Source organism: Brachyistius frenatus, unplaced genomic scaffold, assembly GCF_029030835.1.
Source record: "Brachyistius frenatus isolate BFR_SWC_R1_liver_20210118 unplaced genomic scaffold, ASM2903083v1 Contig_35, whole genome shotgun sequence".
Taxonomy (NCBI): Eukaryota; Metazoa; Chordata; class Actinopteri; family Embiotocidae; genus Brachyistius; species Brachyistius frenatus.
The window spans coordinates 3,125,001-3,145,711 of record NW_027210634.1 but is presented as its reverse complement, the minus strand read 5'-3'; the positions used below and the strand labels follow the sequence as shown (position 1 = coordinate 3,145,711).

At 41.8% G+C, this 20,711-nt stretch overlaps 2 protein-coding genes across 6 annotated transcripts; both read right to left on the bottom strand.

Annotated features, from left to right (window-relative positions):
* Positions 1-7,869: 7,869 nt before the first annotated feature.
* On the bottom strand, positions 7,870-11,843 carry cox5ba (cytochrome c oxidase subunit 5Ba). The gene is made up of 4 exons (XM_069700982.1): positions 11,724-11,843; positions 10,752-10,822; positions 9,434-9,533; positions 7,870-8,389 (listed from the first exon to the last, which is right to left on the bottom strand). The coding sequence occupies exons 1-4, from the start codon at positions 11,818-11,820 to the stop codon at positions 8,277-8,279; spliced, it is 381 nt and encodes a 126-aa protein (XP_069557083.1). The 5' UTR covers positions 11,821-11,843; the 3' UTR covers positions 7,870-8,276.
* Positions 11,844-12,152: 309 nt separating this feature from the next.
* LOC138622292 (drebrin-like protein B) lies at positions 12,153-19,655 on the bottom strand. 5 transcript variants are annotated; one of them, XM_069700979.1, is made up of 17 exons: positions 19,618-19,655; positions 19,330-19,453; positions 19,161-19,216; positions 18,196-18,308; positions 17,951-18,025; positions 17,617-17,760; positions 17,006-17,083; positions 16,751-16,902; positions 16,610-16,670; positions 16,186-16,221; positions 15,530-15,595; positions 14,666-14,771; positions 14,379-14,588; positions 13,964-14,029; positions 13,711-13,808; positions 13,250-13,319; positions 12,153-12,495 (listed from the first exon to the last, which is right to left on the bottom strand). In XM_069700979.1, the coding sequence occupies exons 2-17, from the start codon at positions 19,410-19,412 to the stop codon at positions 12,359-12,361; spliced, it is 1,551 nt and encodes a 516-aa protein (XP_069557080.1). In that variant the 5' UTR covers positions 19,413-19,453; positions 19,618-19,655; the 3' UTR covers positions 12,153-12,358. The 5 variants fall into 5 exon arrangements, with proteins under 5 accessions (XP_069557080.1, XP_069557079.1, XP_069557082.1 ...); XM_069700978.1 differs by lacking the exon at positions 19,618-19,655 and having other exon boundaries at positions 19,330-19,545; XM_069700981.1 differs by lacking the exons at positions 16,186-16,221; positions 19,618-19,655 and having other exon boundaries at positions 12,154-12,495; positions 19,330-19,543.
* Positions 19,656-20,711: the final 1,056 nt, after the last annotated feature.

Below are 20,711 nucleotides of genomic sequence, written 5' to 3'. Positions count from 1 at the left end.
ATAACTCACCTCTGGCAAAATCCATCACAGTACAATAACACTGTTGACTGTGTTTCTTGGTTGCTTGTATATTATGTGTATATTATATATATATAGATATATACTGTACTGTATATGTGTATATATATATATATATATATATATATGTTGACTGTGTTTATTGGTTTGTTGTATATAATATATATAGATATTTAATGTACTGTATATATACTGTATGTACTGTATATATACTGTATGTACTGTGCATTTTATATTTTATATTTTTTTATTTTATTGCTTTTCTATTATATTATTCTATTCTATTATTATTTTATTCTATTGTTTCTATCATTGCTCCTGTATGTATGCTGCTGTGGCGAAAAAATTTCCCCTCGGGGATTAATAAAGTATATACCTACCTACCTACCTACCTACCTACCCTACCTAATTTGTAATGGAGTATTTCTAGTTCGTGGCTCTTCCAAAATAATAGTCCTTGTACACTGAGAGTACTCATCCTAAGCTGAACTGGATTCTTTATTTTCCTGCAGGTAGTAAATATCCGCAGGGAACCAACGTGGTGATGTAAACCCCAGCAGAATTGTTACTGAACTGAACAGACTCTGTGGCTTCAGTCCCACGCTGACTTTAAATTCCTCACCGCAGCCTCTCCAAAGACTGTCTGTGACCGCACAGCGAGCTGCTGGAACTCAACAGCTTTTCCGAGATGCCCTAATCCCTCGCAAGATAAGGGTTTCTATGACAACCAAAGGGACACCGATGCTCCATTAGCCGTATCACCTCCACACCTCCCTGCGTTAAAGTGTTTATGTGTCTGTCTCTGCGTCTAATCGTCTGTTTGTGAAAGTACAAGCTGTGCTTAATTAGCCAGAACGTCTCGTCTAGTGTACAATATCATAGCTTCTTCCTCTGCCCGTTGCACACTGTGTGCGGTGTGGGTGAGAGGAAGGGGGGGTGAAGATTCATAAAGAAGAAGAAGAAGAGGAGGGTAAACTCTTCCGAAGATGTGAGCAGAGACACATCAAATGGAGGAGGAGGTATAAGACAGCTGTAGTTTTTTGATGATATATGAAATATGAAGAGGAAGCTCACGTCACTGATTTTTATTCACAATATGTCGGCTGGAAGAGAGATCAAACGGGATCAGAGGAGAAGAAAGAGAAGAAAAGATTCTAAACAACAACAAAGAGACACTCAATGACCTTAAAGAGACACTTAACTTCAAAAAGACACTTCGAAGAGACAATAGATTACGCCAAAGAGACACTTAACTACAAAGAGACACTTAATGACCTCAAAGTGACACTTAAGGACTACAAAGACACTTAATAATCTTAAGAAAACACCTAACTACAAAGAGACTTAACTTAAAGAGATACTAGCTAACTCCAAATAGAACACCTAATAAGAGACACTTCGCTACAAAGAGACACACCATGACCTCAAAGATACACTTCATAAATACAAATAGACTAATTCCAAAGAGACACTTAAACACTACAAAGAGGACACATCATGACCTCAAAGAGACACTTCAAAAATACAAATAGGCATTTCATAACTACAAAGAGACATTTAAAAACTACATAGAGACAATGACAACAAAGAGACACCAAACGATTAAAGAGATGTTTTCTGACATTCGTGCTCATCATTACGACAGTGTAGCGACCTTTTACACATCTGTGCTCGGGGGACCTGTTGTCGTAGGATTTCATTATTTTTCTGTCAGACCGGAACACACCTGTTGATCCAGACCGGAACACACCTGTTGATCCAGGCTGGAACTGACCCGTACCAGTTCGGTGCCATTTGCCGTGAAGACCAACATAAATGTGATTTCCCACAGTGCTCATGGCTGCTGCAGAGGTTGGACCTCGGGGCTCCGTCCAGGCTCCATCCATGTGTTTCCAATGGTGATTAGACTTATGCTCAGGATGAGTTTGGGTCTCAGTCATGCTGCTCTCTGGCACTCGGTGGCGATGTCACAGAGGATGTTAGTCTGGCTTTGTCAGGAGTTTGGCTCGGCTCTTTGCCTCTCTGAACAGAATGAATGCAGTTGCCAGAATGAACAAAAGACGGTGGGATAGAAGCCCAGAGCCTCCAGGTGCACATGAGACTTAATGGGCATCAGAAAATGAGATTTAATTGAGGATTTTTGTTTCCCATTCAGGAGCTTGGCTTCTCCATCTCTTGGTTTTAGGTGGCATTCAGTTGCTTCACGTTGGCTGCTGTGTTCAGGTGTGTATTTGCATGAAACAGGCTGTGCAGCAGCAGCACGTAGCTCTGCACCACGACTCACTGCAGCAACTTCACGAACACGAACTGACACTTTGACAGTTTCTACAAAGTTTTTATACCAAAAAACACTGAAGTAACACGGTGCAATATGTGGGAACAGGAGCTCCATCCAAATACTTTTACTGCTGACACATTTCACACATAATGTGACACAAGGACTACAAAGAAACACTTGACTATATAGAGGCACTTAATAACTAAAAAGAGACACTTAACCACAAAGAGGCACTTTAACTACAGAGAGGTACTTAATAACTACAAAAAGACACTTAATAACTACAAAAGACACTTGAGGACTACAAAAAGACACTTAATAACTACGAGACACTTAATAACTACAACGAGACACTTAATAACTACAACGAGACACTTAACTACAAAAACATACTTAATAACTACAACGAGACACTTAATAACCACAAAAAGACACTTAATAACTACAAAGAGATGCTTAATGACTACAAAGAGACACTTAACTACAAAAAGACAGTTAATAACTACAAAAAGACACTTAATGACTGCAAAGACACACTGTGATCATTAGAGGCACTTTAAAGGTGTTTTCAATGATTCTGATGAATTTAGGACAGAGTCACGCAGTTGTGTTGTGAGGGTGTGAAGTCCAGCTGTGTAGGACCTTTAAACATCTCCAGTACAGACGTCCCGACAGAGTTACACAGCGTGATACAGCTAAATCATTAACAACCCGGTGTGCTCCGTGGCCGTCCACCTTTATGTACAGTCGATGTCGTTTCATCGACTTTCCCGAGAAGAAATGTCAACTGTCACGATCCACAGAGGTTGAAGGACCACCTGGTCCTGGACCCAGTAGGTCTGTCCACTAACCCTTCCTGTATTTCTCGAATAGATTTGGTCGTCATTTTGAGTCCCTTTTTTTTTTAGTCATTTTTTTTCTCACTTTGTCGTAGTTTTGCGCCTCTTCGCTCTTTCAGACTCTCTTTAGTTCTTTGACTCACTTCTTATTAATAAATGTTAACTGTCACTTCAAATAGAGGTTTTTCCAGCAGCTCTCTGACCCCGGTGCCCGTTACGGATATTTAAGCTCACACTGAACACACACACACACACAGGTTTGTACCGCTATCTTTGTGAGGACATTCATTGATATAATGTATTTTTCTAGCCCCTGACTCCCGACTTCGACCATTAAAGCTAAGTGTATAAACCCAACCTAACTCTGAACCTAACCTGAATCCTAAAAAAACTATTCAAAACCCTCAAAAAGCACTTTGAAGAGGTGTGAGAAAAGTGAGGGCCGTCCAAAATGTCCTTACTTTGTCAAAATATCCTCATTTCACTGGTCTAGGCTGAAAACTGGTCCTGTCAATGATATCTATACAAGAACACACACACGCACGTTTGTTCTCGGCACTGATTCGATTAATTTTTGCAGCACTTTGGATAATTTAGTTGTCGTTTCTGCTGCAGTTCTCTTTTACCTTTTTTGAGGCTCTTACTAGGCCTGTCACAATTATTACATCACCGCTTGATCATAATTATTTCAGCCGACTGCAGTCATTTTGAATAATTGTTGCAATCCTGTCCATGGATCTGCGTAAAAACCCAGCTGGAAGGAAACTGGCAGAAGTTTCCTTCTAAACAAGCCGAGGCACACTGAAGGGTTCGTGAAAAATGTTAATGTCTTTATTTTACGTGGTAATGCGTGTTTAAAAATTGTTGGTAATTGCACATTCCGACCCACACAGGTCTTCATCGGGGTCATCATCAGTCAGTGTGCCCTCCCACTCAACTCGTTAGGACAACACAAAAAAGGTGTGAAAACCACTGCTGCTGATGATCCCGATGAAGACCTGCGTGGGTTGCAATGCGTTGGTAATTTTTTTAAACACACATTCCCACGTAAAAACAAAGACATTTAAATTTTTCAGTGAAACACTCTGACAGAAAGGTCAGATTTCCGTCGCTGTTTCCGTGTCATTTTCCGACGTCTGAGGTTTGAACAGGTGGCAACCGATCATGACGTCACACTGGTTTGTGGAGCCTGAATTTTGGCATTTTGGCCGTTGCCATTTCGCTAATTTGGACCCAGTAATGACCATATTTGGACGAGTTGGGGAGGAGCCTGGAGTTTCCTAGTCAGATTTAATCGGATCCACCTCGCATATGGTCACGAGCCAGCAAGATGGCGTCGGCCGAAAAGTCAAACTTGGAGCTCCCAAATGGCATTTCACAAACGAAATGGGTGACATCACGGTTGGTTGCTGCTTGGATCTGACTCGATCTCCGAGGTAACTGGGCCCCGCCCACCGATAGCGGAAAACTGAAGCGATAGCAGGATTTTAGCAAACGACTTGAGGAAAACATTTACCGACTTCGTGGAGAAGTTGATCCTTTATGAAAGTGAGTCTATTGGAGCCAGAGGTTGTTTTTTTGTTTTGTTTTGGAGCGAGCCCCTAGTGGCCTTCGGTGGTATTACAATTTAAGGCATTGGCTTCACTTTTCAGACCCGGAAGCTACAAACATGTTTATGTCCACTCTGTTGAAATTTTCTAAATAGAAAAGTCCTCAATTACAACACATTAATTTACCAACTATAGTCTATATACATAAATATAAATATATGGTTTAGAGAAGCTACTGCTTAGTGGTGGAGTGGTGTTGTTTGACCGCGGGGCTTCTCCGACCCATATTTGAAGATATATTTTCATAAAAACTAAAAGGTTATTATTACTACTCTGAAGATTAAAACACCCCGTAATGAATTTAGTCGTAATTGTGTATCTGATTGATGTAAATATATGAATTCAGGAAGTACAGGACTGTGCAGGGTTAGATTCTAGCTGCAAAAAAACAGAAGAAGAAGCATCCTCACTCTACTTTCAGTCCCTCCATCCACAGGGCGTTCCCCACTTCTCTCCCAATGATTGGCTGATTATCTTCTCCTCCTCGTCGCTGCCACATCCGTCTCACGCCGTCAGACGTCTCTGCCACTTATTCCATCTTGTGGGTGGGATTGACGTTTTTTTTACAGTCTGTCGCCGCGGTTTAGTCTGACGGGGTGTTTAAAAAAAAAGAAGAAAAAAAAACAACCTGTTACGTTACATGTCACATTATAATGATTTAGCTTTAATGTTTAACTGGATCCGCGAGTTCCTGCTGGAGAGCTTTGATGTCAGGAGCTGATCGTGTTTGCAGATGGTGCTCTCTGCTGGCAGGCGCTCAGTATGGCTGCAGCAAAAATTTAATTCAAAGGCTTCCTGAATACCACTTGAAATGAAATTAAAACCTGTCGGGGACACGAAAAAAAAAAAAAAAAAAAAAAAGGACCGATGTTAATGACATTTCATCACTTTCGTCAGAACTTTCCAAATTTTTTACAACATTAATTCGAAGAGGAGTCGTAAATGATGTATTAACCTAGATATTTATCTCTATCAAAATAAATATTTCTATCTCTATCTAAATATCTCTATCTAAATATGTATCTCTATCTATATATCTCTATCTAAATATCTACCTCTATCTATATATCTATCTCTGTCTCAACATCTATCTCTATCTAAATATCTCTATCTAAATACCCATCTCTGTCTAAATATCTATCTCTATGTGAATATCTTTATCTATCTCTCCCTCAATATATAACTCCATCTCTTTCGAAATATCTATCTCTATGTGAATATCTTCATCTATCTCTCCCTCAACATATAACTCCATCTCTTTCGAAATATCTATCTCCATCTAAATATATCTATCTAAAAATCTATCTCTATCTAAACGTCTATATCTACCTTTTGTTATGTTTTTGCTAAAACTGGTCCATTAAAAGAGCCTGAGCTGCCTTGTTCGTGCAGCTACAATATTAATAATAATATTAATAATAATAAATGTCACGAGCATTCTGCAGCGCTGCTCTCACTCTCGTCTTATAATTCAGAGCTCCTTTTCAACTTTTCAACCCCGACGACCAACGTAAGCGTCTGTGGAATGTTGCATGATCCTGTCTTTCTTCTTGCGAGCATGTACGGGCTCCGGCAAACAGAAGAGTGCCCGCGAGTGACGAGCGCCGCCTCTGATATGTATTGATTCGTCACCGGCCCGTGTTCCTCTGCGCCATCGTTGCTCCGGGTGACGTGTTCTTTTTGCATTTTGCATTCGCTCTGCTTCTTCCTTGAATCTCTCTTCGGGGACATTTTTGTATCTCTCGTCAGTTCATCTTCTGCCTCTTCTGTGGTTTTGGTGTCTCACTTTGATCATTCGAGCTCCTCTTTGTGGTCCTTTTTGAATTCATTCGAGGACAATATGTGCTTCTTCTCGGTCGTTTCTTTTTTTTTTTTTTGTGTCCCGGATGATTTGGCTCATCTCTGCAGATGTTCTGAGTGTCTCTGGAGACGTTTAAATATTCTTTGTGGAGGGTTTTGTGACCGTTTCTCTGATGCTTTTTTTAAATGAAGATCCCCTGACCTCATTCAGTGATCCATCCATTGTCGCACACAATCGATGTTAATATCTCTATCTATCTATCTATCTATCTTTAAATATCCATATTTCCAAGTATCTAAATATCCATATTTCCAAGTATCAAAATATCTTCGGCCAAATATCTCAATATCTATTTGGATATCTCGATATCAATCTATTGCTATTTCTAAGAATCTATCTCTAAATATCTCTTTCGCCCTTTAAATATCTCTCTATGCATCCAAATATCTTTGTCTACCTAAATATCTGTATCTCTCTACCTCAATATCTTTCCCTTCTTTATCTCAATATCTATCTATTGGATCTATATCTATCTAAATGTCTATCTCTAGATTTGTGTTAACATCCATTTCTATCTAAATCTCTCTCTCTCAACATATTTCTTTCTATCTCTATATACACTGCTCAAAAAAGTAAAGGGACCACTTAAACGACACAACGTAACTCCAAGTCAGTCACACTTCTGGGAAATCAACCTGTCCAGTTAGGAAGCAACACTGATTGTGAATCAATTTCACCTGCTGTTGTGCAAACGGAACAGACAACAGGTGGAAATGAGAGGCAATTATCAAGACAGCCCCTATAAAGGAACGGTTCTGCAGGTGGTGACCACAGTCCATTTCTCTGTCCTCGTGGAGGGGGCCACAACAACCCAGCGGCAGGCCCGCTATCCGCTCCTTTGTGCGAGGAGGGACAGGAGGCCGCACGCACGCTACTGAGCCTCATTTGGACTCGTCCACAGAAGTTGGATCAGCCTGTGATCTGATTTTTCCACTTTTTATTTTGAGTATGACTCTGAACCCAGACCTCCACGGGATGACGATTTTGATTTCCATTGGTCATTCTTGCGTTATTTTGTCCTCAACACATTCCACTATGTAACGAATAAAGATTTTCAACTGGGATATTTCATTCATTGAGATCCAGGGTGTGTTGTGTAAGTGTTCCCTTTTAATATTTTTTTTGAGCAGTGTATATAACTGTCGTATCTCTATACCTGCATCTAAATATATCTATGTATCCATCTAAATATTGTGTCCATCTAAATATCAGGATGGCTGGATTCGGCCTGGGTTCATCAATGAAGCAGATTCGGAGGCGATCAACAGGTTTTTCAGACAGTTTATTGTTTGGATAAAGGGAGCCGAGTGTAAACGCTGTACAGTACAGCGTGTCGAGGTAAACTGACTGAATGGAAATGTTTTGCGAGAGAAACAGCTGAGTCCCGAACCACGCGTGATCCACGCGTAACATGGAGGAAAAAAAAAATTAAAAAAAAAAGACTGATGAGGTCAGCGGGTTGGATCAAGTAATGAGACGGAACGAGACGGCGACCGGTCGGACGTAAAGACCCGGAAACGCGCCGAGCCCGGCCGTCCGACCCGTCTCCGTCTCCGTCCCGAAAGTGATAAGGAATCTTTCGGAGAGAAGCTGACGTGCAGCTGTAAGATCTGCCATAGCGACATAAGATCTATTATTATTAATAATAATAAAAAATGATGTGTTTGGAGTTAGTGGGGGAGCTCGTGGGCCACCAGTTGGTAGTGGGCGCCGCAGGACGGGCAGCGCTGGGCCTCGCCCTCGTGCAGCCAGAACCAGACCACGGCCGTGTTGTCTTCTTCACCTGTTAAAAAAAACAAAAACAGGAAAGAGTTCAGAACCGGAGGACGCGCACCCGACGCCCAGGTGTGCTTGCGTTACCGCCGATTTTGAAAACAGGCGATTTACCGAATAAACCGAATATTAAAAGAAAATATCTCGTGTTTAGATTCATGTTGGGAACGTTCCGGAGAGTCAAAACGTTTCCAATTTTTTTTTTGCTCCGCAGTACACAGAAGAGACGTTTCTAAAAAAAAAAAAAAAATTTAAAAAAAGGAGCTCCTTAGCCTCATCTTTACCGGCCTGGGACACATCCTGCCTGGGCTGGAGGTCCAACCACTGAATCAACGGGTTCCTCTCCAACATTGATCATCGGTATCGTATTTTTTTTCCCGAGGTCCGAACGCGAGTTGTAACCAAAAACAGCAGACGCGGGGCTTTTTGTGTTCACCCTCGTGCATAGCGAGAGGGAGAGCAGTGAGAGGAAGCCCCGCCCCTCGCGGGCTATTTGGGGTTTTTGCTTTGATTACGCCGTTTTAATATGTTCACAGATCGACCACATCACACATTTGCACCTCCTTGCACCGGCTCCCCCGTACGTTTTAGAATTGATTTCGAGATTTAACTGTTGGATTTTTTTTTTTTTTGAAGACACTTCACAGCCTCTCTTCCCTCCTGTTTAAAGCTTTATTTAGCACCCTAAAGGCGACGAAGCATTATCAGTCCGAGCCCCCGAAGTTATGGAACGAGCTTGGCGGAGGAAACAAAGGTCTGCAGAGTCGGAGGCGTCTTCTAAATCTATTTTTAAAACGCGCTTTTATCGGGAGAGCCTTTGCTGAGTTGAGGGATCGACTCTTATTTCTTTTATAGCCCGTTTTAACGCGATCATTGAGTTTGTAAGGCTCGGTGGAATTTGTTGTAATGGCTTATTTTACTTGAAGCACTTTGCAACTGGAGTTCAGAAAAGCGCCATACCGATAAAGTTGAAAGGAGCATTTCGCCCCTCAACAACACCGTCATCTGTCGGAAGTGTAAAAAGCCGAGTCGTGTTTGTGCGTTTTAAACTTACAGATGCATCCCACAATCCTCTTGTTGGTGATGGAGGGAACCAGGTGGGGGTCGGCCTTTGAGCCCGCGTATCTCTTCGGCCTCATCATGCTGTAGGGATCCTGGAGGAGAGAGGACGAAGAGGAGGAGGAAGAGGAGGTCAGGTCAAAGGTCGAACGATGGCATTTCATCCAATCAGATCTCATTAAGTTCATCTTGCATCATTTTGTAAGATTATTCATTTTTAAACGAATCAGCGACTCCGTTCCGATCCGTTGTTGATAAGAAGACAGAAATACGAGATTACAGAGACAGTGAATAAATTAATTGACATTTACGCTCAAAATGTGATCAAGTGGGAAGGGATTACAGGAAAAACGCGTCAGTGTGTCCCAGCCTTGGTTTTAAAGGATATATTTTAGGTTTAATTTGTATTTATGCTTTTTAAATATGCGCCGTCTCCTCTCCCCACATTTTAATACATCGACAGCAGTTCTACAAACTTTACATCTGGCTTTTCTTGTCGAGTCGTTGTTTTTGAGCCGAAGCTCCTGAAATGTTCATTTTCATCCTTTTTTGTTGTTGTTTTCGTTAGCAGCTGCAGGAAAAAAAGCAACATGTTGACTGAAGTGATTGTTGACGAGCGGGAAGGAGATTAAAAAAAAATTTAAAAAACGGCTCAGTAAACAATTTCAGTGACACCATATAGAAAAATACTGCGTGGAGAATATTACGTTTGGCTCAAATTTAAATAAAAACTCCACAATGTTCCAGGTCGCTTTAAAAAAAAAAAAAAAAATTGGTCCAATTATCTGACTTTAATGTCTGGAGGAGACTTTTTTTTATATTATTATTTCATATTCCAGTGGGAAAGCTGCCGTTATTTAATTAACACACAAACTTTCTGGATTATTTCTGTTATTCAGCTGCATTTGTAACTATTTTTAAATAGTTTAAATCTCCGGTTAAGAGTTTGGAACCGAATAACTGAATATTATTTTTCTCCTTTATTTTTAATTTTCCCTGGTGTGAATTCGTCTCTTAATTATTTCACTGTTCGCATCCGAACTCTTGTTACGAGCTTGTCGGTCACCTGGAAAGTATTTTATTTGAATGACGCCCACAAATAAAGTCTGACCGACGCTGAACTCTTCCAGAGAAACGACAGCAGAAGTCTTTTTGTCTTTGGAGGTCTCGTCTACGCGTCTCTCGATTTGGATTGGATTTTTGATATTGCGTTAATAAATAATGTTTTATTCCCCGTTTTACAGACCAAACTACGAATGCCTCGATGGAGGCTGTGCCGTCAAGACCCGGAGGATGAAAAGCGAGCTCGTTACCTTTCCCTCCTTCATGGCATTCATGATTTTCTTCTCCAGCCCGGTCGCCTGCTCTTCATCGGTGGGGATCCCTGAAAACACGGCAAACAAAAAAAGACGCGTGAGGACGACGGGCGGTCGAAACCGAGCAGCAGCGGCTCCAGCCTGGATCCGTCAAGCGGGTTCGTTTTTAAAGTGATCGAGAAGTTGGTCAGTTTTGTGTATCAAAAGAAATTCACCGGAAAAAAAATTTAACACAATTTTTTTTGTTTGTTTAATTAAAAAAAAAAAAAAAAATTATAATATTTAACAACAACAAATAAACATGCAAATATTCTCTTTTAAAAACACTGAAACCTGCAAATATCCGACACTTAACGACACTCAAAAATCTCTTTACCCTTCAGCGGCTAGAAAAGTTCAATTATTCAGGTTTCTTGCGGGAAAAGAGACTTCAAAGAAAAAAAAAATAATAAATTCACACATGTCGCTTTACTTTTAACTAATTTCTCAAAACCGGAGCAGAAAAGTTGAACCGAGATCTCAAATCAGTCGATCGCAGGAGGGTTGTGTTGAGACGCCGACGTTAGAAAACCACACTTTACAACATCACAGAATAGAGGACGTAAACGTGGACAGAATTGTCCCCATAAAAAAAATAAAAAAATAACAGCTTTAGCTAGCATTGCTAACGTTAGTTTCCGCCTAAAACTCGGACCGTTTCAGGTCTTTTAAACTTTCCCGAATTTAAGAAAGTGTAATCCTGACTCCAGCGATGACGAAGGTTCGTGTTTTACGAGCCGCGATAGTTGGACGACACGCGATTACTAAAAATGTTGAATGAAGTCTGGCCTGAGCTGCGGTGACGTCACCGGCCACAGCGTCCCCCCCCGGTTAGCAGCGTTAGCTGTCCTTGTCGCTAATAGACCATCTTATAACCGATATTTCGACCGTTTTGCGGACGTCGTGTCTCGGCGCTGGTTTCGTTCTCACCTCCGGCCCCCATGCCGCGGGTCAGAGCAGGAACCCCGGCCGCCCGGCAGGTGGTCGCGGCTCTGACAGCTGAGCGGAGCAGTAACCTTGCAGCCATTTCTCCTTCGTTGTTGATGCCTAGTCGCGGGGTAATGACGTAGAAGATCCAGCTATGCGTCACTCGTTTTCGACAGAGCAAAAAAAAAAAACGTTAATTTTATTTTATTTTATTTTATTTTATTTTATTTTATTTTATTTTATTTTATTTAAAACAAGGAAATTTAACAAGTACTGTACACATGCAGTTATATACATGTATACATTAGGTTTATTGTTTTTACTTTAGTATCTGGGTTGTTTTTATTAGAATAAATTTGAATAAAAACCTTATATCACACAAATTCTTGATACCCAGTAAGGCTAGAAAAGTACATTTAAAAAACAGATCAAAGTTTATTTTTTAATAAATATTACACAGCTAGACTCGAAGAACAGCAGTTTTTTTTGTTTTTATTATAGACCGACTTTACAACAGTGTGTTATTTCATTGATGTTAAGCAGAGACACGCCTTTAACATCACAAACTAAAACAAACATCAAAGAGACAAGAGACATATTTATCTCCACGAAAATAAACATGAAAAGATCAACGAAAGCTAAAGAAGTTCCACGTAGTTGGCCGGAAACATGCCGTAGTGTCCGTCAGGTCCGTATCCTCTCCACCAACCCTCATCCAGCATCTCTATCTGGGTTATGATGTCATCAGGGTCAAAGGTGATCTCAGTGTCGTCCACTGTGGCGGACAAGTGATGGCAACAAGTATGTAAATTAAGTTTTATCTATATAACGCCTTTCAAAACAAAAGCTACAAACAGTGAACCATGAAACAAACAATAAAACAGATATAAAGATATCCAGAGAAGAGCTAAAAGTAACACCAAAATTATTACTTGCAGAGACTTTGACTGACAAGTAGAGTTTTGTATTGTCGGCATGAAAGTGAAAGAATACATAAATACATAGCTAGCTAGCAAACCGTACGTAACAGGTAGAGTACAGCAGGCGTAGCAACTCGTAAACAGGCGGCTGATGCCAGTGTGCTCCAGGTTTTTATACCCGTTCCTGTGAAAGGGGAGGAGTCGTGCAAAGTGGAGCTCTGTGTCGTCACGGAGCCACCGTTGTAGCCCCGCCCACAAAATCCTGAACCGGAAATTTCAACTTTTTACTACTTTCTAACATTTATAATGCGTTTAGAAGCAATTTTCTGAATTTGCTTTACACAGATTTTAAAACATGAATAAATGTAAAAAGGAAATAAAATAGGACCAAGAACAGACTCTTTTGAAACCGAGTTCAATACAGCCATATTAAAAAATGCCAAGCAACCAATACAAGCTTGTTAATTAAGATCAACTTAGACAGTAACACGTGTTTGTCTTTGATGACTCTGCATGTCTGACCTCTGCAGGGAGCCATCCTCACAAGTGACAGAAAAATCATTGGACCTCACAACTGACAAAAACAAGAAAGAGTGTGTGTGTACATACAAGCCTGGTAGTCGTAAATAGCCCTGGCGCGGACGTCCTGTCCACTGGCCTCCGCACTGTGGTCTTCAGCCTGATGTTCAGAAACGAAAGACCAAAAATCATTTACAATGTTTAAAGCTTTTAATTCGGTAACTTTAACCTCAGTTATGTTTTTTTCTGTTTCAGTACTTTCGATATAACTCATTTTTTTTATGCTTTACCAATGGTGCCTGCCCAAGAAACCCAAAAGTCTGAGTTAGCGAGTGAGTGACTTTTTCAAGTTAAAAGCTCTGATTTCAAATTAAAATCCTGTGTTTCAAATTAAAAGCCCTATTAGAAAACCCTATAGATTTTCCAATTGATTTGAATTCCATATTTTGCAGTCGGGATTAAAGACACGTACACTTTGTTTTTGGTCTCACTGACAGTCGTTTTGAGCATGTGGTGATCTGTAATATCTGTAAACCGTAAAGTGAACTCACTGCTGCTGCGTTGGGGAACAAAACATTTTCATACAGGTCCTCGTCGGTGCCTCCCGGTTGTGATACCTCGTACAGATTCTCTTCAACTGGAGTTTCCTCTGTAGATTATTGACATTGAACAATTATTGACAGCTTCCTGTTTGCTGATTTCATCTTTTAAAGGATCAATTCTCAAATCAACGAACTAATTCGTTGAATAATTCTATAAACTCAAAACTTAAGAGATTTATTGATCTATTGATTGGTATCCTACCTGGAATAGCTTCATCTGCGTCATCATCAAACTCATCTGACCATTCCTCATCTTCTGTGTAAACAGCTTATGTGTTCATGAAAGGAGGAAAGAGAGACATCATGTTTTATGTCACAATGAAAATCCTCCAGCAGCGACCGTCTATAAATAAACACTGTTATATTCATATTTAAACGATGTTGTCGCTTTCCTCTCTTTCACAGATGACTTTTCGCTCCTAATAAACGTTTTTCGGACAACATGTTGTACGTTTATGTGACCATCACCTCGTCTTAAAAAAAAAATGCATATGTCCCTGTTTTTAGCAGCGCTTTGTAGCGCATTACTGCCGCCTGAAGGTGGCAGTAAAGCACCTAAAAGGCCGTTTGTTAACCACCATTAGACAACAGAAGAAGAAGAAGAACATGTGTCTGACCTGCAGGCTGAGCAGGTGAGACGGGTGTGACCGGAGACAGGGGGGCCAGGGGAGTTAGGTGGGTCAATGGGGTCAGGGGGGTCAGGGGGATCATGGGGGTCACAGGGGTCAGGACGGAGGGCGGGGCCTCAGCTGGAGCAGTGGACGGAGGGTCCTCAGGCTCCACCTTATCAAACGCCTTCTGGGAGAAAAACGGACTCCGCAGCTTCCCTGAGAGAGAAAACACGAACGTGAGCGACTCATGTCAACACGTTGTTGTTTACGTTTACGTTTGTTGTGTTGTTTACCAGGTTTGGATGGAGACGGTCTGTCGCCGGCCTCGAAGCTCTGCTCCTTCTGCTTGAATATGTCTCTGGGATTGAATGATCTCTGGGAGATCAGAGATTTGGCCTCCTGTGGATGAAAGGGAGTTTTTAAAGGGGACATGAAAAAAAAAAAAGTAGTCTAAATTGAAGCAGCAGAGGTTGAGATATCCTGGTATTTAGTTCAAGAAAAGGCAGGATCCTACATTTCCCACAATGCAACTCTGTAGTTTCTTTCATGAGACTCTCCTGAGTCCAGTAAACTCTTTCAAACTCCACATGTTCAGTTTATAATCACAATAACAAAAATCAAAAATCAAATCTAAGACACAAGCCTTGAGAAATAAAAACTGAAGGAAACTTCGACTCCCAGGGTGCATTTTGTTTTGTATCATCCAATCACAGTGCTTCAAATTCTGGCTAAAAAAATAGAAACGGTAAGAATGCAGGCTTATATTAATTTATTTTCTAATTTAGGGCAGTTTCGTATTCGTCACCGTGGCAACAACGACTGAGACTCGTGGGTAATGTACTATTTAGAGCCGTCCACCGAGATCATGTAAAAACAGCAGAAAACAAATTAGGAAAAAACTGGTGATGAAAACATTAAAAACCTGTACAATGCTTTCATGTTTCTGCTGCAGTCGAAAATATTAATTATAATTATAATTATTTTTTAATACAAAAAAAAAAGACTTGAAACGTTCTCGGGTAGGAAACAAAGACAGACTGATAGATAGACGAATAGCAACATAATAAAATCTGAAAAAAGGAACCAGCAGTAAATATTGAACCACAAACAGGTAAAAATGTGTGTATAAATCTTCTACTTAATCAATCATTACTCACATTTGCTTTCTGAACAGATGCGGCCGAGTTGATTCCGGTCACCTTGTTTCTGTTTTCCTGCTGATCCTGCAGTCGACACATCACATGACGTTAGACTGTTTGCGATGAAACATCGGCACGATTTTTTTTTCCGTCATTTTTGTAAATGATGTTCCAGCCTGGTGCACTGACATAACGTGTAATACACCCGTCAGTCCACCAGAGGGTTAGCCGTGAAAATTACACGCATTAAACAATGCGAGATTAAACAAACCCACGTCTTTCAGCTGGAGGACATAATGTCGCATAATTTGTTCATCTTACCTACGGTATGTTAAATACCTAACAGTAATGTATGGTAACATTACTTAACCACGTGGTTTTTGCTGCCCAGACCACATGTGTGTAATTTTCACGCTTAGGCGATCCAAAACACGACACCGACACGGTGTCCTCTAGTGGACCGCTGGGTGTATTACACGCTTTGGTGTGAAGGTCCAGGCTTTAAGACGCTGGATTGGATCAGCCGGAGGGTCGCATGCGCTAAACTCTACGGCGTTGTGATTGCTCGTTTCTCTGTGAGTAACGTGGTCTGTAACCTTAAGTCCCGGGGATATTATTGCTTTTGAAACAGCGCGTTCGAGTCGACAACCGTTTGAATGTTATCGCTCACATACCTGAATCTGTTCACTGAGTGTTACCGGAGGACTCCACTAGAGGGCGCACCAGAGAAACAATGACATGATTAGAACATTTGACTTTTCCTGAACAACAAACATGGCGACGATCGAGGGGGAGGGTCACTACTTTGCTGGTTTTGAGATCACACAGGGACAAAACGCCATAGGCTCCGCCCACACTCCGGTCTCGGGCTTTCCCCTCACACCTCCACACTGCCCCTACAGGTCAGCTGTATATTACATCTTAACTTCTGAGGACGTGCGCAACCGACGTCAGGCATTCATCATGCTGACGGGTAGTTTAAAGCAAGTTTTATCTCCGACCTAAACCTCCCACAACATAAACAAATATAGCGTGTCCCTCCCGCAGATCCAATCAGTACCAAAAAAAAAAAAAAAAAAAAGTGTTAAATGATCTCACCAGTCGCTGTTGCTCCCTCTCTCTCTCCTCCTCATCCTCCTCTCTCCGCTTCTGATGAATCCTTCAACACAAACACACAAACGGCTCAGTTTCAGCGTCTCCGACTCGCCTTCGTTCGTGTTGGCCGAGAGTTCGACTCACTTCTCCTGTTCGATCTGCTGAGCCCTCTCCTTCGCCCTCCGCTCCCTCTCCTTTGTCTGTCTCTCCTCCATCTCCATCCTGTCCCTCTCCACCTTCTGCCTCTCCTCCTGCGCCCGCTTGCCCTCGTCCCGTTGTCGCCCCTCCTCGTCCCTCTGAAAGGAAGAGAGTGTGTTGGGTCGCGGTTAAATTAAACTACAGGAGTTCAGGTTTACGTGGCGGCGGCTGCGGTTGCCACGAAGGAGAAGAAGGAGGAACCTGAGCTTGAACCCAGAAGTCGTCCTTTCTGGTTTGTTGGATTTCCTCCACGGCGTTTGTTTTCCGATACACCGAACCCTGTCGTGTCAGAGGAGAGGTATCAAACACATATTTTTACCTCCTGGTCTGCAGATCTTCTTCTACACATGCTGTGATTTATGGACGACTTAGGGGCTATTTTTTTTTAAATGTAGCTGTAGGTATTGCGTCTCTAGATTGGATCGGCTGGAAGGATTCACTTAACTCTACAGTGCTCTGATTGGTTGTTTTCATTGGTTGTGGAGCTCAAATGGCCCCTGAACCTATCGTCAACCTTTGGTCCTAACCTTAAACGTGTAACAGCCAATCACAGGCGACGCGTTCCTCCCGCTGATCCAATGTAGCCGTTAAGACCCACCGAAATGTTTGCCTAACTCAGCGCCCTTTGCTTGGTTTTCATTTGTTGTTTTGGTGTTTAAAGTTTTCTGCACATTTTCTGAAAAAATATCATAATTTGAATAAATGTCTGTCGGGCCACGTTCCTGATCTCATCCTGAGTCTGACAAATACGATGACGACACCTAACGGGAGCCATCAGCAGACGGTGAGTGTAAATCGGTGCGTCCTCTCACCACCGGTCCTCTCGGTGCGTCTCTGAACTCCTGTGTTTGTTGGTGGAGGTTATAGCTGCCTCCAGACGCGATGCCCACTTTCGCCAAGATGGCGTCCGGCTCCACGTCGTCCTCGCTGCGGGCGTTTATGGTCACGTGGGCTCCCTGTGATCGCACACATGTAATAATAATAATAATAATAATAAAACATGATGTTTTTTTATTTATTTATTATTTCAACATAAAAGTTCATTAAAAAAAATCAACTTTAAAAAAAAATTGTTGATATAAAAATACTTTTTTTTTTTTTTTGCATTTTATTTACAGGAAGAGAAACAATTGAGGTCCGACTGACCTTCAGGAAACCTGCCATGGAGCTCACGTGGTTGGCGTAGATTCCTTTCCGAAACTCTTTCACACCTTCACCTGTCTGCACGCAGGCGCGCACACACACACACACAGACTTAAATCAATCTGGTGTGTGTGTGTGTGTGTGTGTGTGTGTGTGTGTGTGTGTGTGTGTGTGTGTGTGTGTGTGTGTGTGTGTGTGTGTGTGTGTGTGTGTGTGTGTGTGTGTGTGTGTGTGTGTGTGTGTCTCACCCAGTTTATGAGGACATATTTGGGCAGACCAGAGTTGGGGTCCTGGACTCGACAGAAGGCGTACATCACCTTACCGCTGTTCAGCTCCTCCACCATCTCGTGCAGTCCCCCGTCTACACACACACACACACACACACACACACACACACACACACACACACACACACACACACACACACACACACACACACACACACACACACACACACACACACTGTGTCTGTGTCCACTGCAGTCTCTGATCTCCAGGACCTGACGTGGTCTTCTGCTGCTGGAGTCCATGTACCTCGAGGTTGTCGTGAGTCTGAGCTCAGTTCTAAAAGAGGTTATCTGACCTCTGACCTTTGACCTCTCTCATCAGGCGTCTCCTCCCTCAATGTTTTTCTTTCTCAGTGAAACTCACTCAGATCAGATTCTGGTCCGTGAACGTTAAACGAAGCTCCTTAACCTGCAGCTGCAGGATCTGATGCTGCGCTGCAGCCGCGCGATTGGCCGATTGGATAACTGCACGAGGAAGCAGGGGTTCCTAACAAAAACGAGTTTACGTTTTAAATGCCCGAAATGTGCCACGACTGTAACATCTGGACGCTGTAGTTCACGATGCGTCGTCACGGTTACACGAGCGGCAAAATCAGCCAAAAGGTAAAACACTTTATACATTTAAATTACCTCCACGTGCTTAATTTCACACTTTTGTCCATATTTTATTTCATTAATGTCTTGTCTTGTGTTAAATTTGATCTGTTTTCATAAGTTGTATTCATTAATTTATTTTTAATCACATTTGAACATGTTTATATGTTCCTTTATATCAACACCGCATGTCATTTTCTTGCTTTGAAGCACTTTGAGCTGCATTTCTTGTATTAAAGGTGCTATTAAAAAAAAAAAAGTTTATTATTATTTATTATTATTAATATAAAAGTGGCCTATTTAATGTATTTCGAGGTTTCCTGAGCCCTCACCTCCCGTCTCTGCCAGACGGACGTCACTGCTGTTTCCCTCGTAGGTGAACAGCGCCCTGCGAACAGACAAGAGACAGCAAGACGTACAACAGCTGATCACAAAGTTCAGCCAACAAGCATCTGCAGCTGATCCTCCTTCCCTTTCTTCTCCCGAGTGGAGTCAGCTCACCAGTTTGTGTCCGACTTCCCGTCCACCACTTCTTTGTAAGCGGCCATCAGCGCGGTTCCGTTCTTACTCAGATTTACCGCCATTTTTCTTCCCGCTTCATCCAAACCAGTCCAAACAGGTGAATCTGAGGAACCCAAACAGGAGGAAACAAACAGCTGAGATCGTAGAGAGAGAAGAACCCCCCAGGTAAATCAGAGCAGAAGGACCGAGGCTCTGATTTACTCTGATTTCCAAGGCTGATTCTGCTCCCGTGATGAGTCAAAACCTGTCGGGTTGGAGGATCCAAACCTGATCAGCCGCATTCTTCCACCGGTTCCTCCCCTTTGACTTCCACTCCTTCGCTCATCAGCAAGACAAGGAATGAACGTAGAGGAGAAACAAAACATGCATTTATTCAGGTTTTATTCATTCTGCACATGCGTGACCTCTTCATGTACAGGTCATGCGATGCAGCTCTCCATCGCTTCCCGGTCAACCAGAGATCATCAGACACTCCCCGCCTGAGGCTGTCTGCCTTCTGTTTTTCAGCTTTTTCTTTTTTTTTTAATGATATATCGACTGAACTCATCAATCTCGAGTCTGCAAGGATTTTCTTTCTGACCACTAGGGGGAGATATAACACAGGAAATATGAACCTCAGTAACCCAAAGGGACAATAAATAAATAAATAAATATAAACAAAAAAATCTTCACCTATTATCAGCAGATCTCATTAAAAGATCGACACGTTCTGACAGCCCTCTAATTAGTTTTTTTTTTTAAAGCGCAATTATAATAGTATTCGATGAATTGGTCCAGAGGTGTGACGACAACACCTCCATCAGAGCAGAAAACATCACCGACACTAACGCGCTGATAAAAGTTTACAGTTGATTAAATACAAATTAATTCGTCATCAACATGCATGCGTGCGTGCAGAAACCTAGAAGCGTCACTGCGTGACGTGCAGTTCTGTGCTTTGAGTGTAATTTGGTGATTTTCTCATGTTTCGACTGTATTTGCACGATGACAACTAGCCCCACGCTAGTCACTTCATGCTACATGGGGATCTGAACTCCAGATCTTGAACACCGACAAGACAAGAGTTCACCGGCTTCACACATGTAAAACATGTAAAAATGATCAGCAATTTAAAACAAACCATATTCCTGTTTTTAAAAAGTTCACCATTTGCTGATTCATCCAATTTTAGAGGCAAAAATTTCACCCGTCGACTGGTTTGTGTGTTGGTTTGGCACGTGCTGCACAATATCTAAAATCATTCCCTTTTTGTTTTGATGTACATCTTCGCAACAGTTCAAAGTTATCAATAAAAAAAAAAATTAAAAAACGTTTCTTTTCTGGGTGTTGTTTTATGTCATTTTTGTGCCTGTTTGTATCAG

What these genes read in the sequence shown, in the direction of transcription:
- cox5ba (XM_069700982.1), bottom strand. Translation starts at nt 11,820, where the DNA reads ATGGCTGCAAGGTTACTGCTCCGCTCAGCTGTCAGAGCCGCGACCACC. An exon ending in CCGCGGCATGGGGGCCGGAG is followed by an intron (nt 10,823 to 11,723) that starts GTGAGAACGAAA and finishes CCGTGTTTTCAG; the next exon opens with GGATCCCCACCGATGAAGAG. An exon ending in ATGCCATGAAGGAGGGAAAG is followed by an intron (nt 9,534 to 10,751) that starts GTAACGAGCTCG and finishes TCTCTCCTCCAG; the next exon opens with GATCCCTACAGCATGATGAG.
- LOC138622292 (XM_069700977.1), bottom strand. Translation starts at nt 18,477, where the DNA reads ATGGACTCCAGCAGCAGAAGACCACGTCAGGTCCTGGAGATCAGAGAC. An exon ending in AATATGTCCTCATAAACTGG is followed by an intron (nt 18,026 to 18,195) that starts GTGAGACACACA and finishes GCCTGCGTGCAG; the next exon opens with ACAGGTGAAGGTGTGAAAGA. An exon ending in CCATGGCAGGTTTCCTGAAG is followed by an intron (nt 17,761 to 17,950) that starts GTCAGTCGGACC and finishes GTGCGATCACAG; the next exon opens with GGAGCCCACGTGACCATAAA.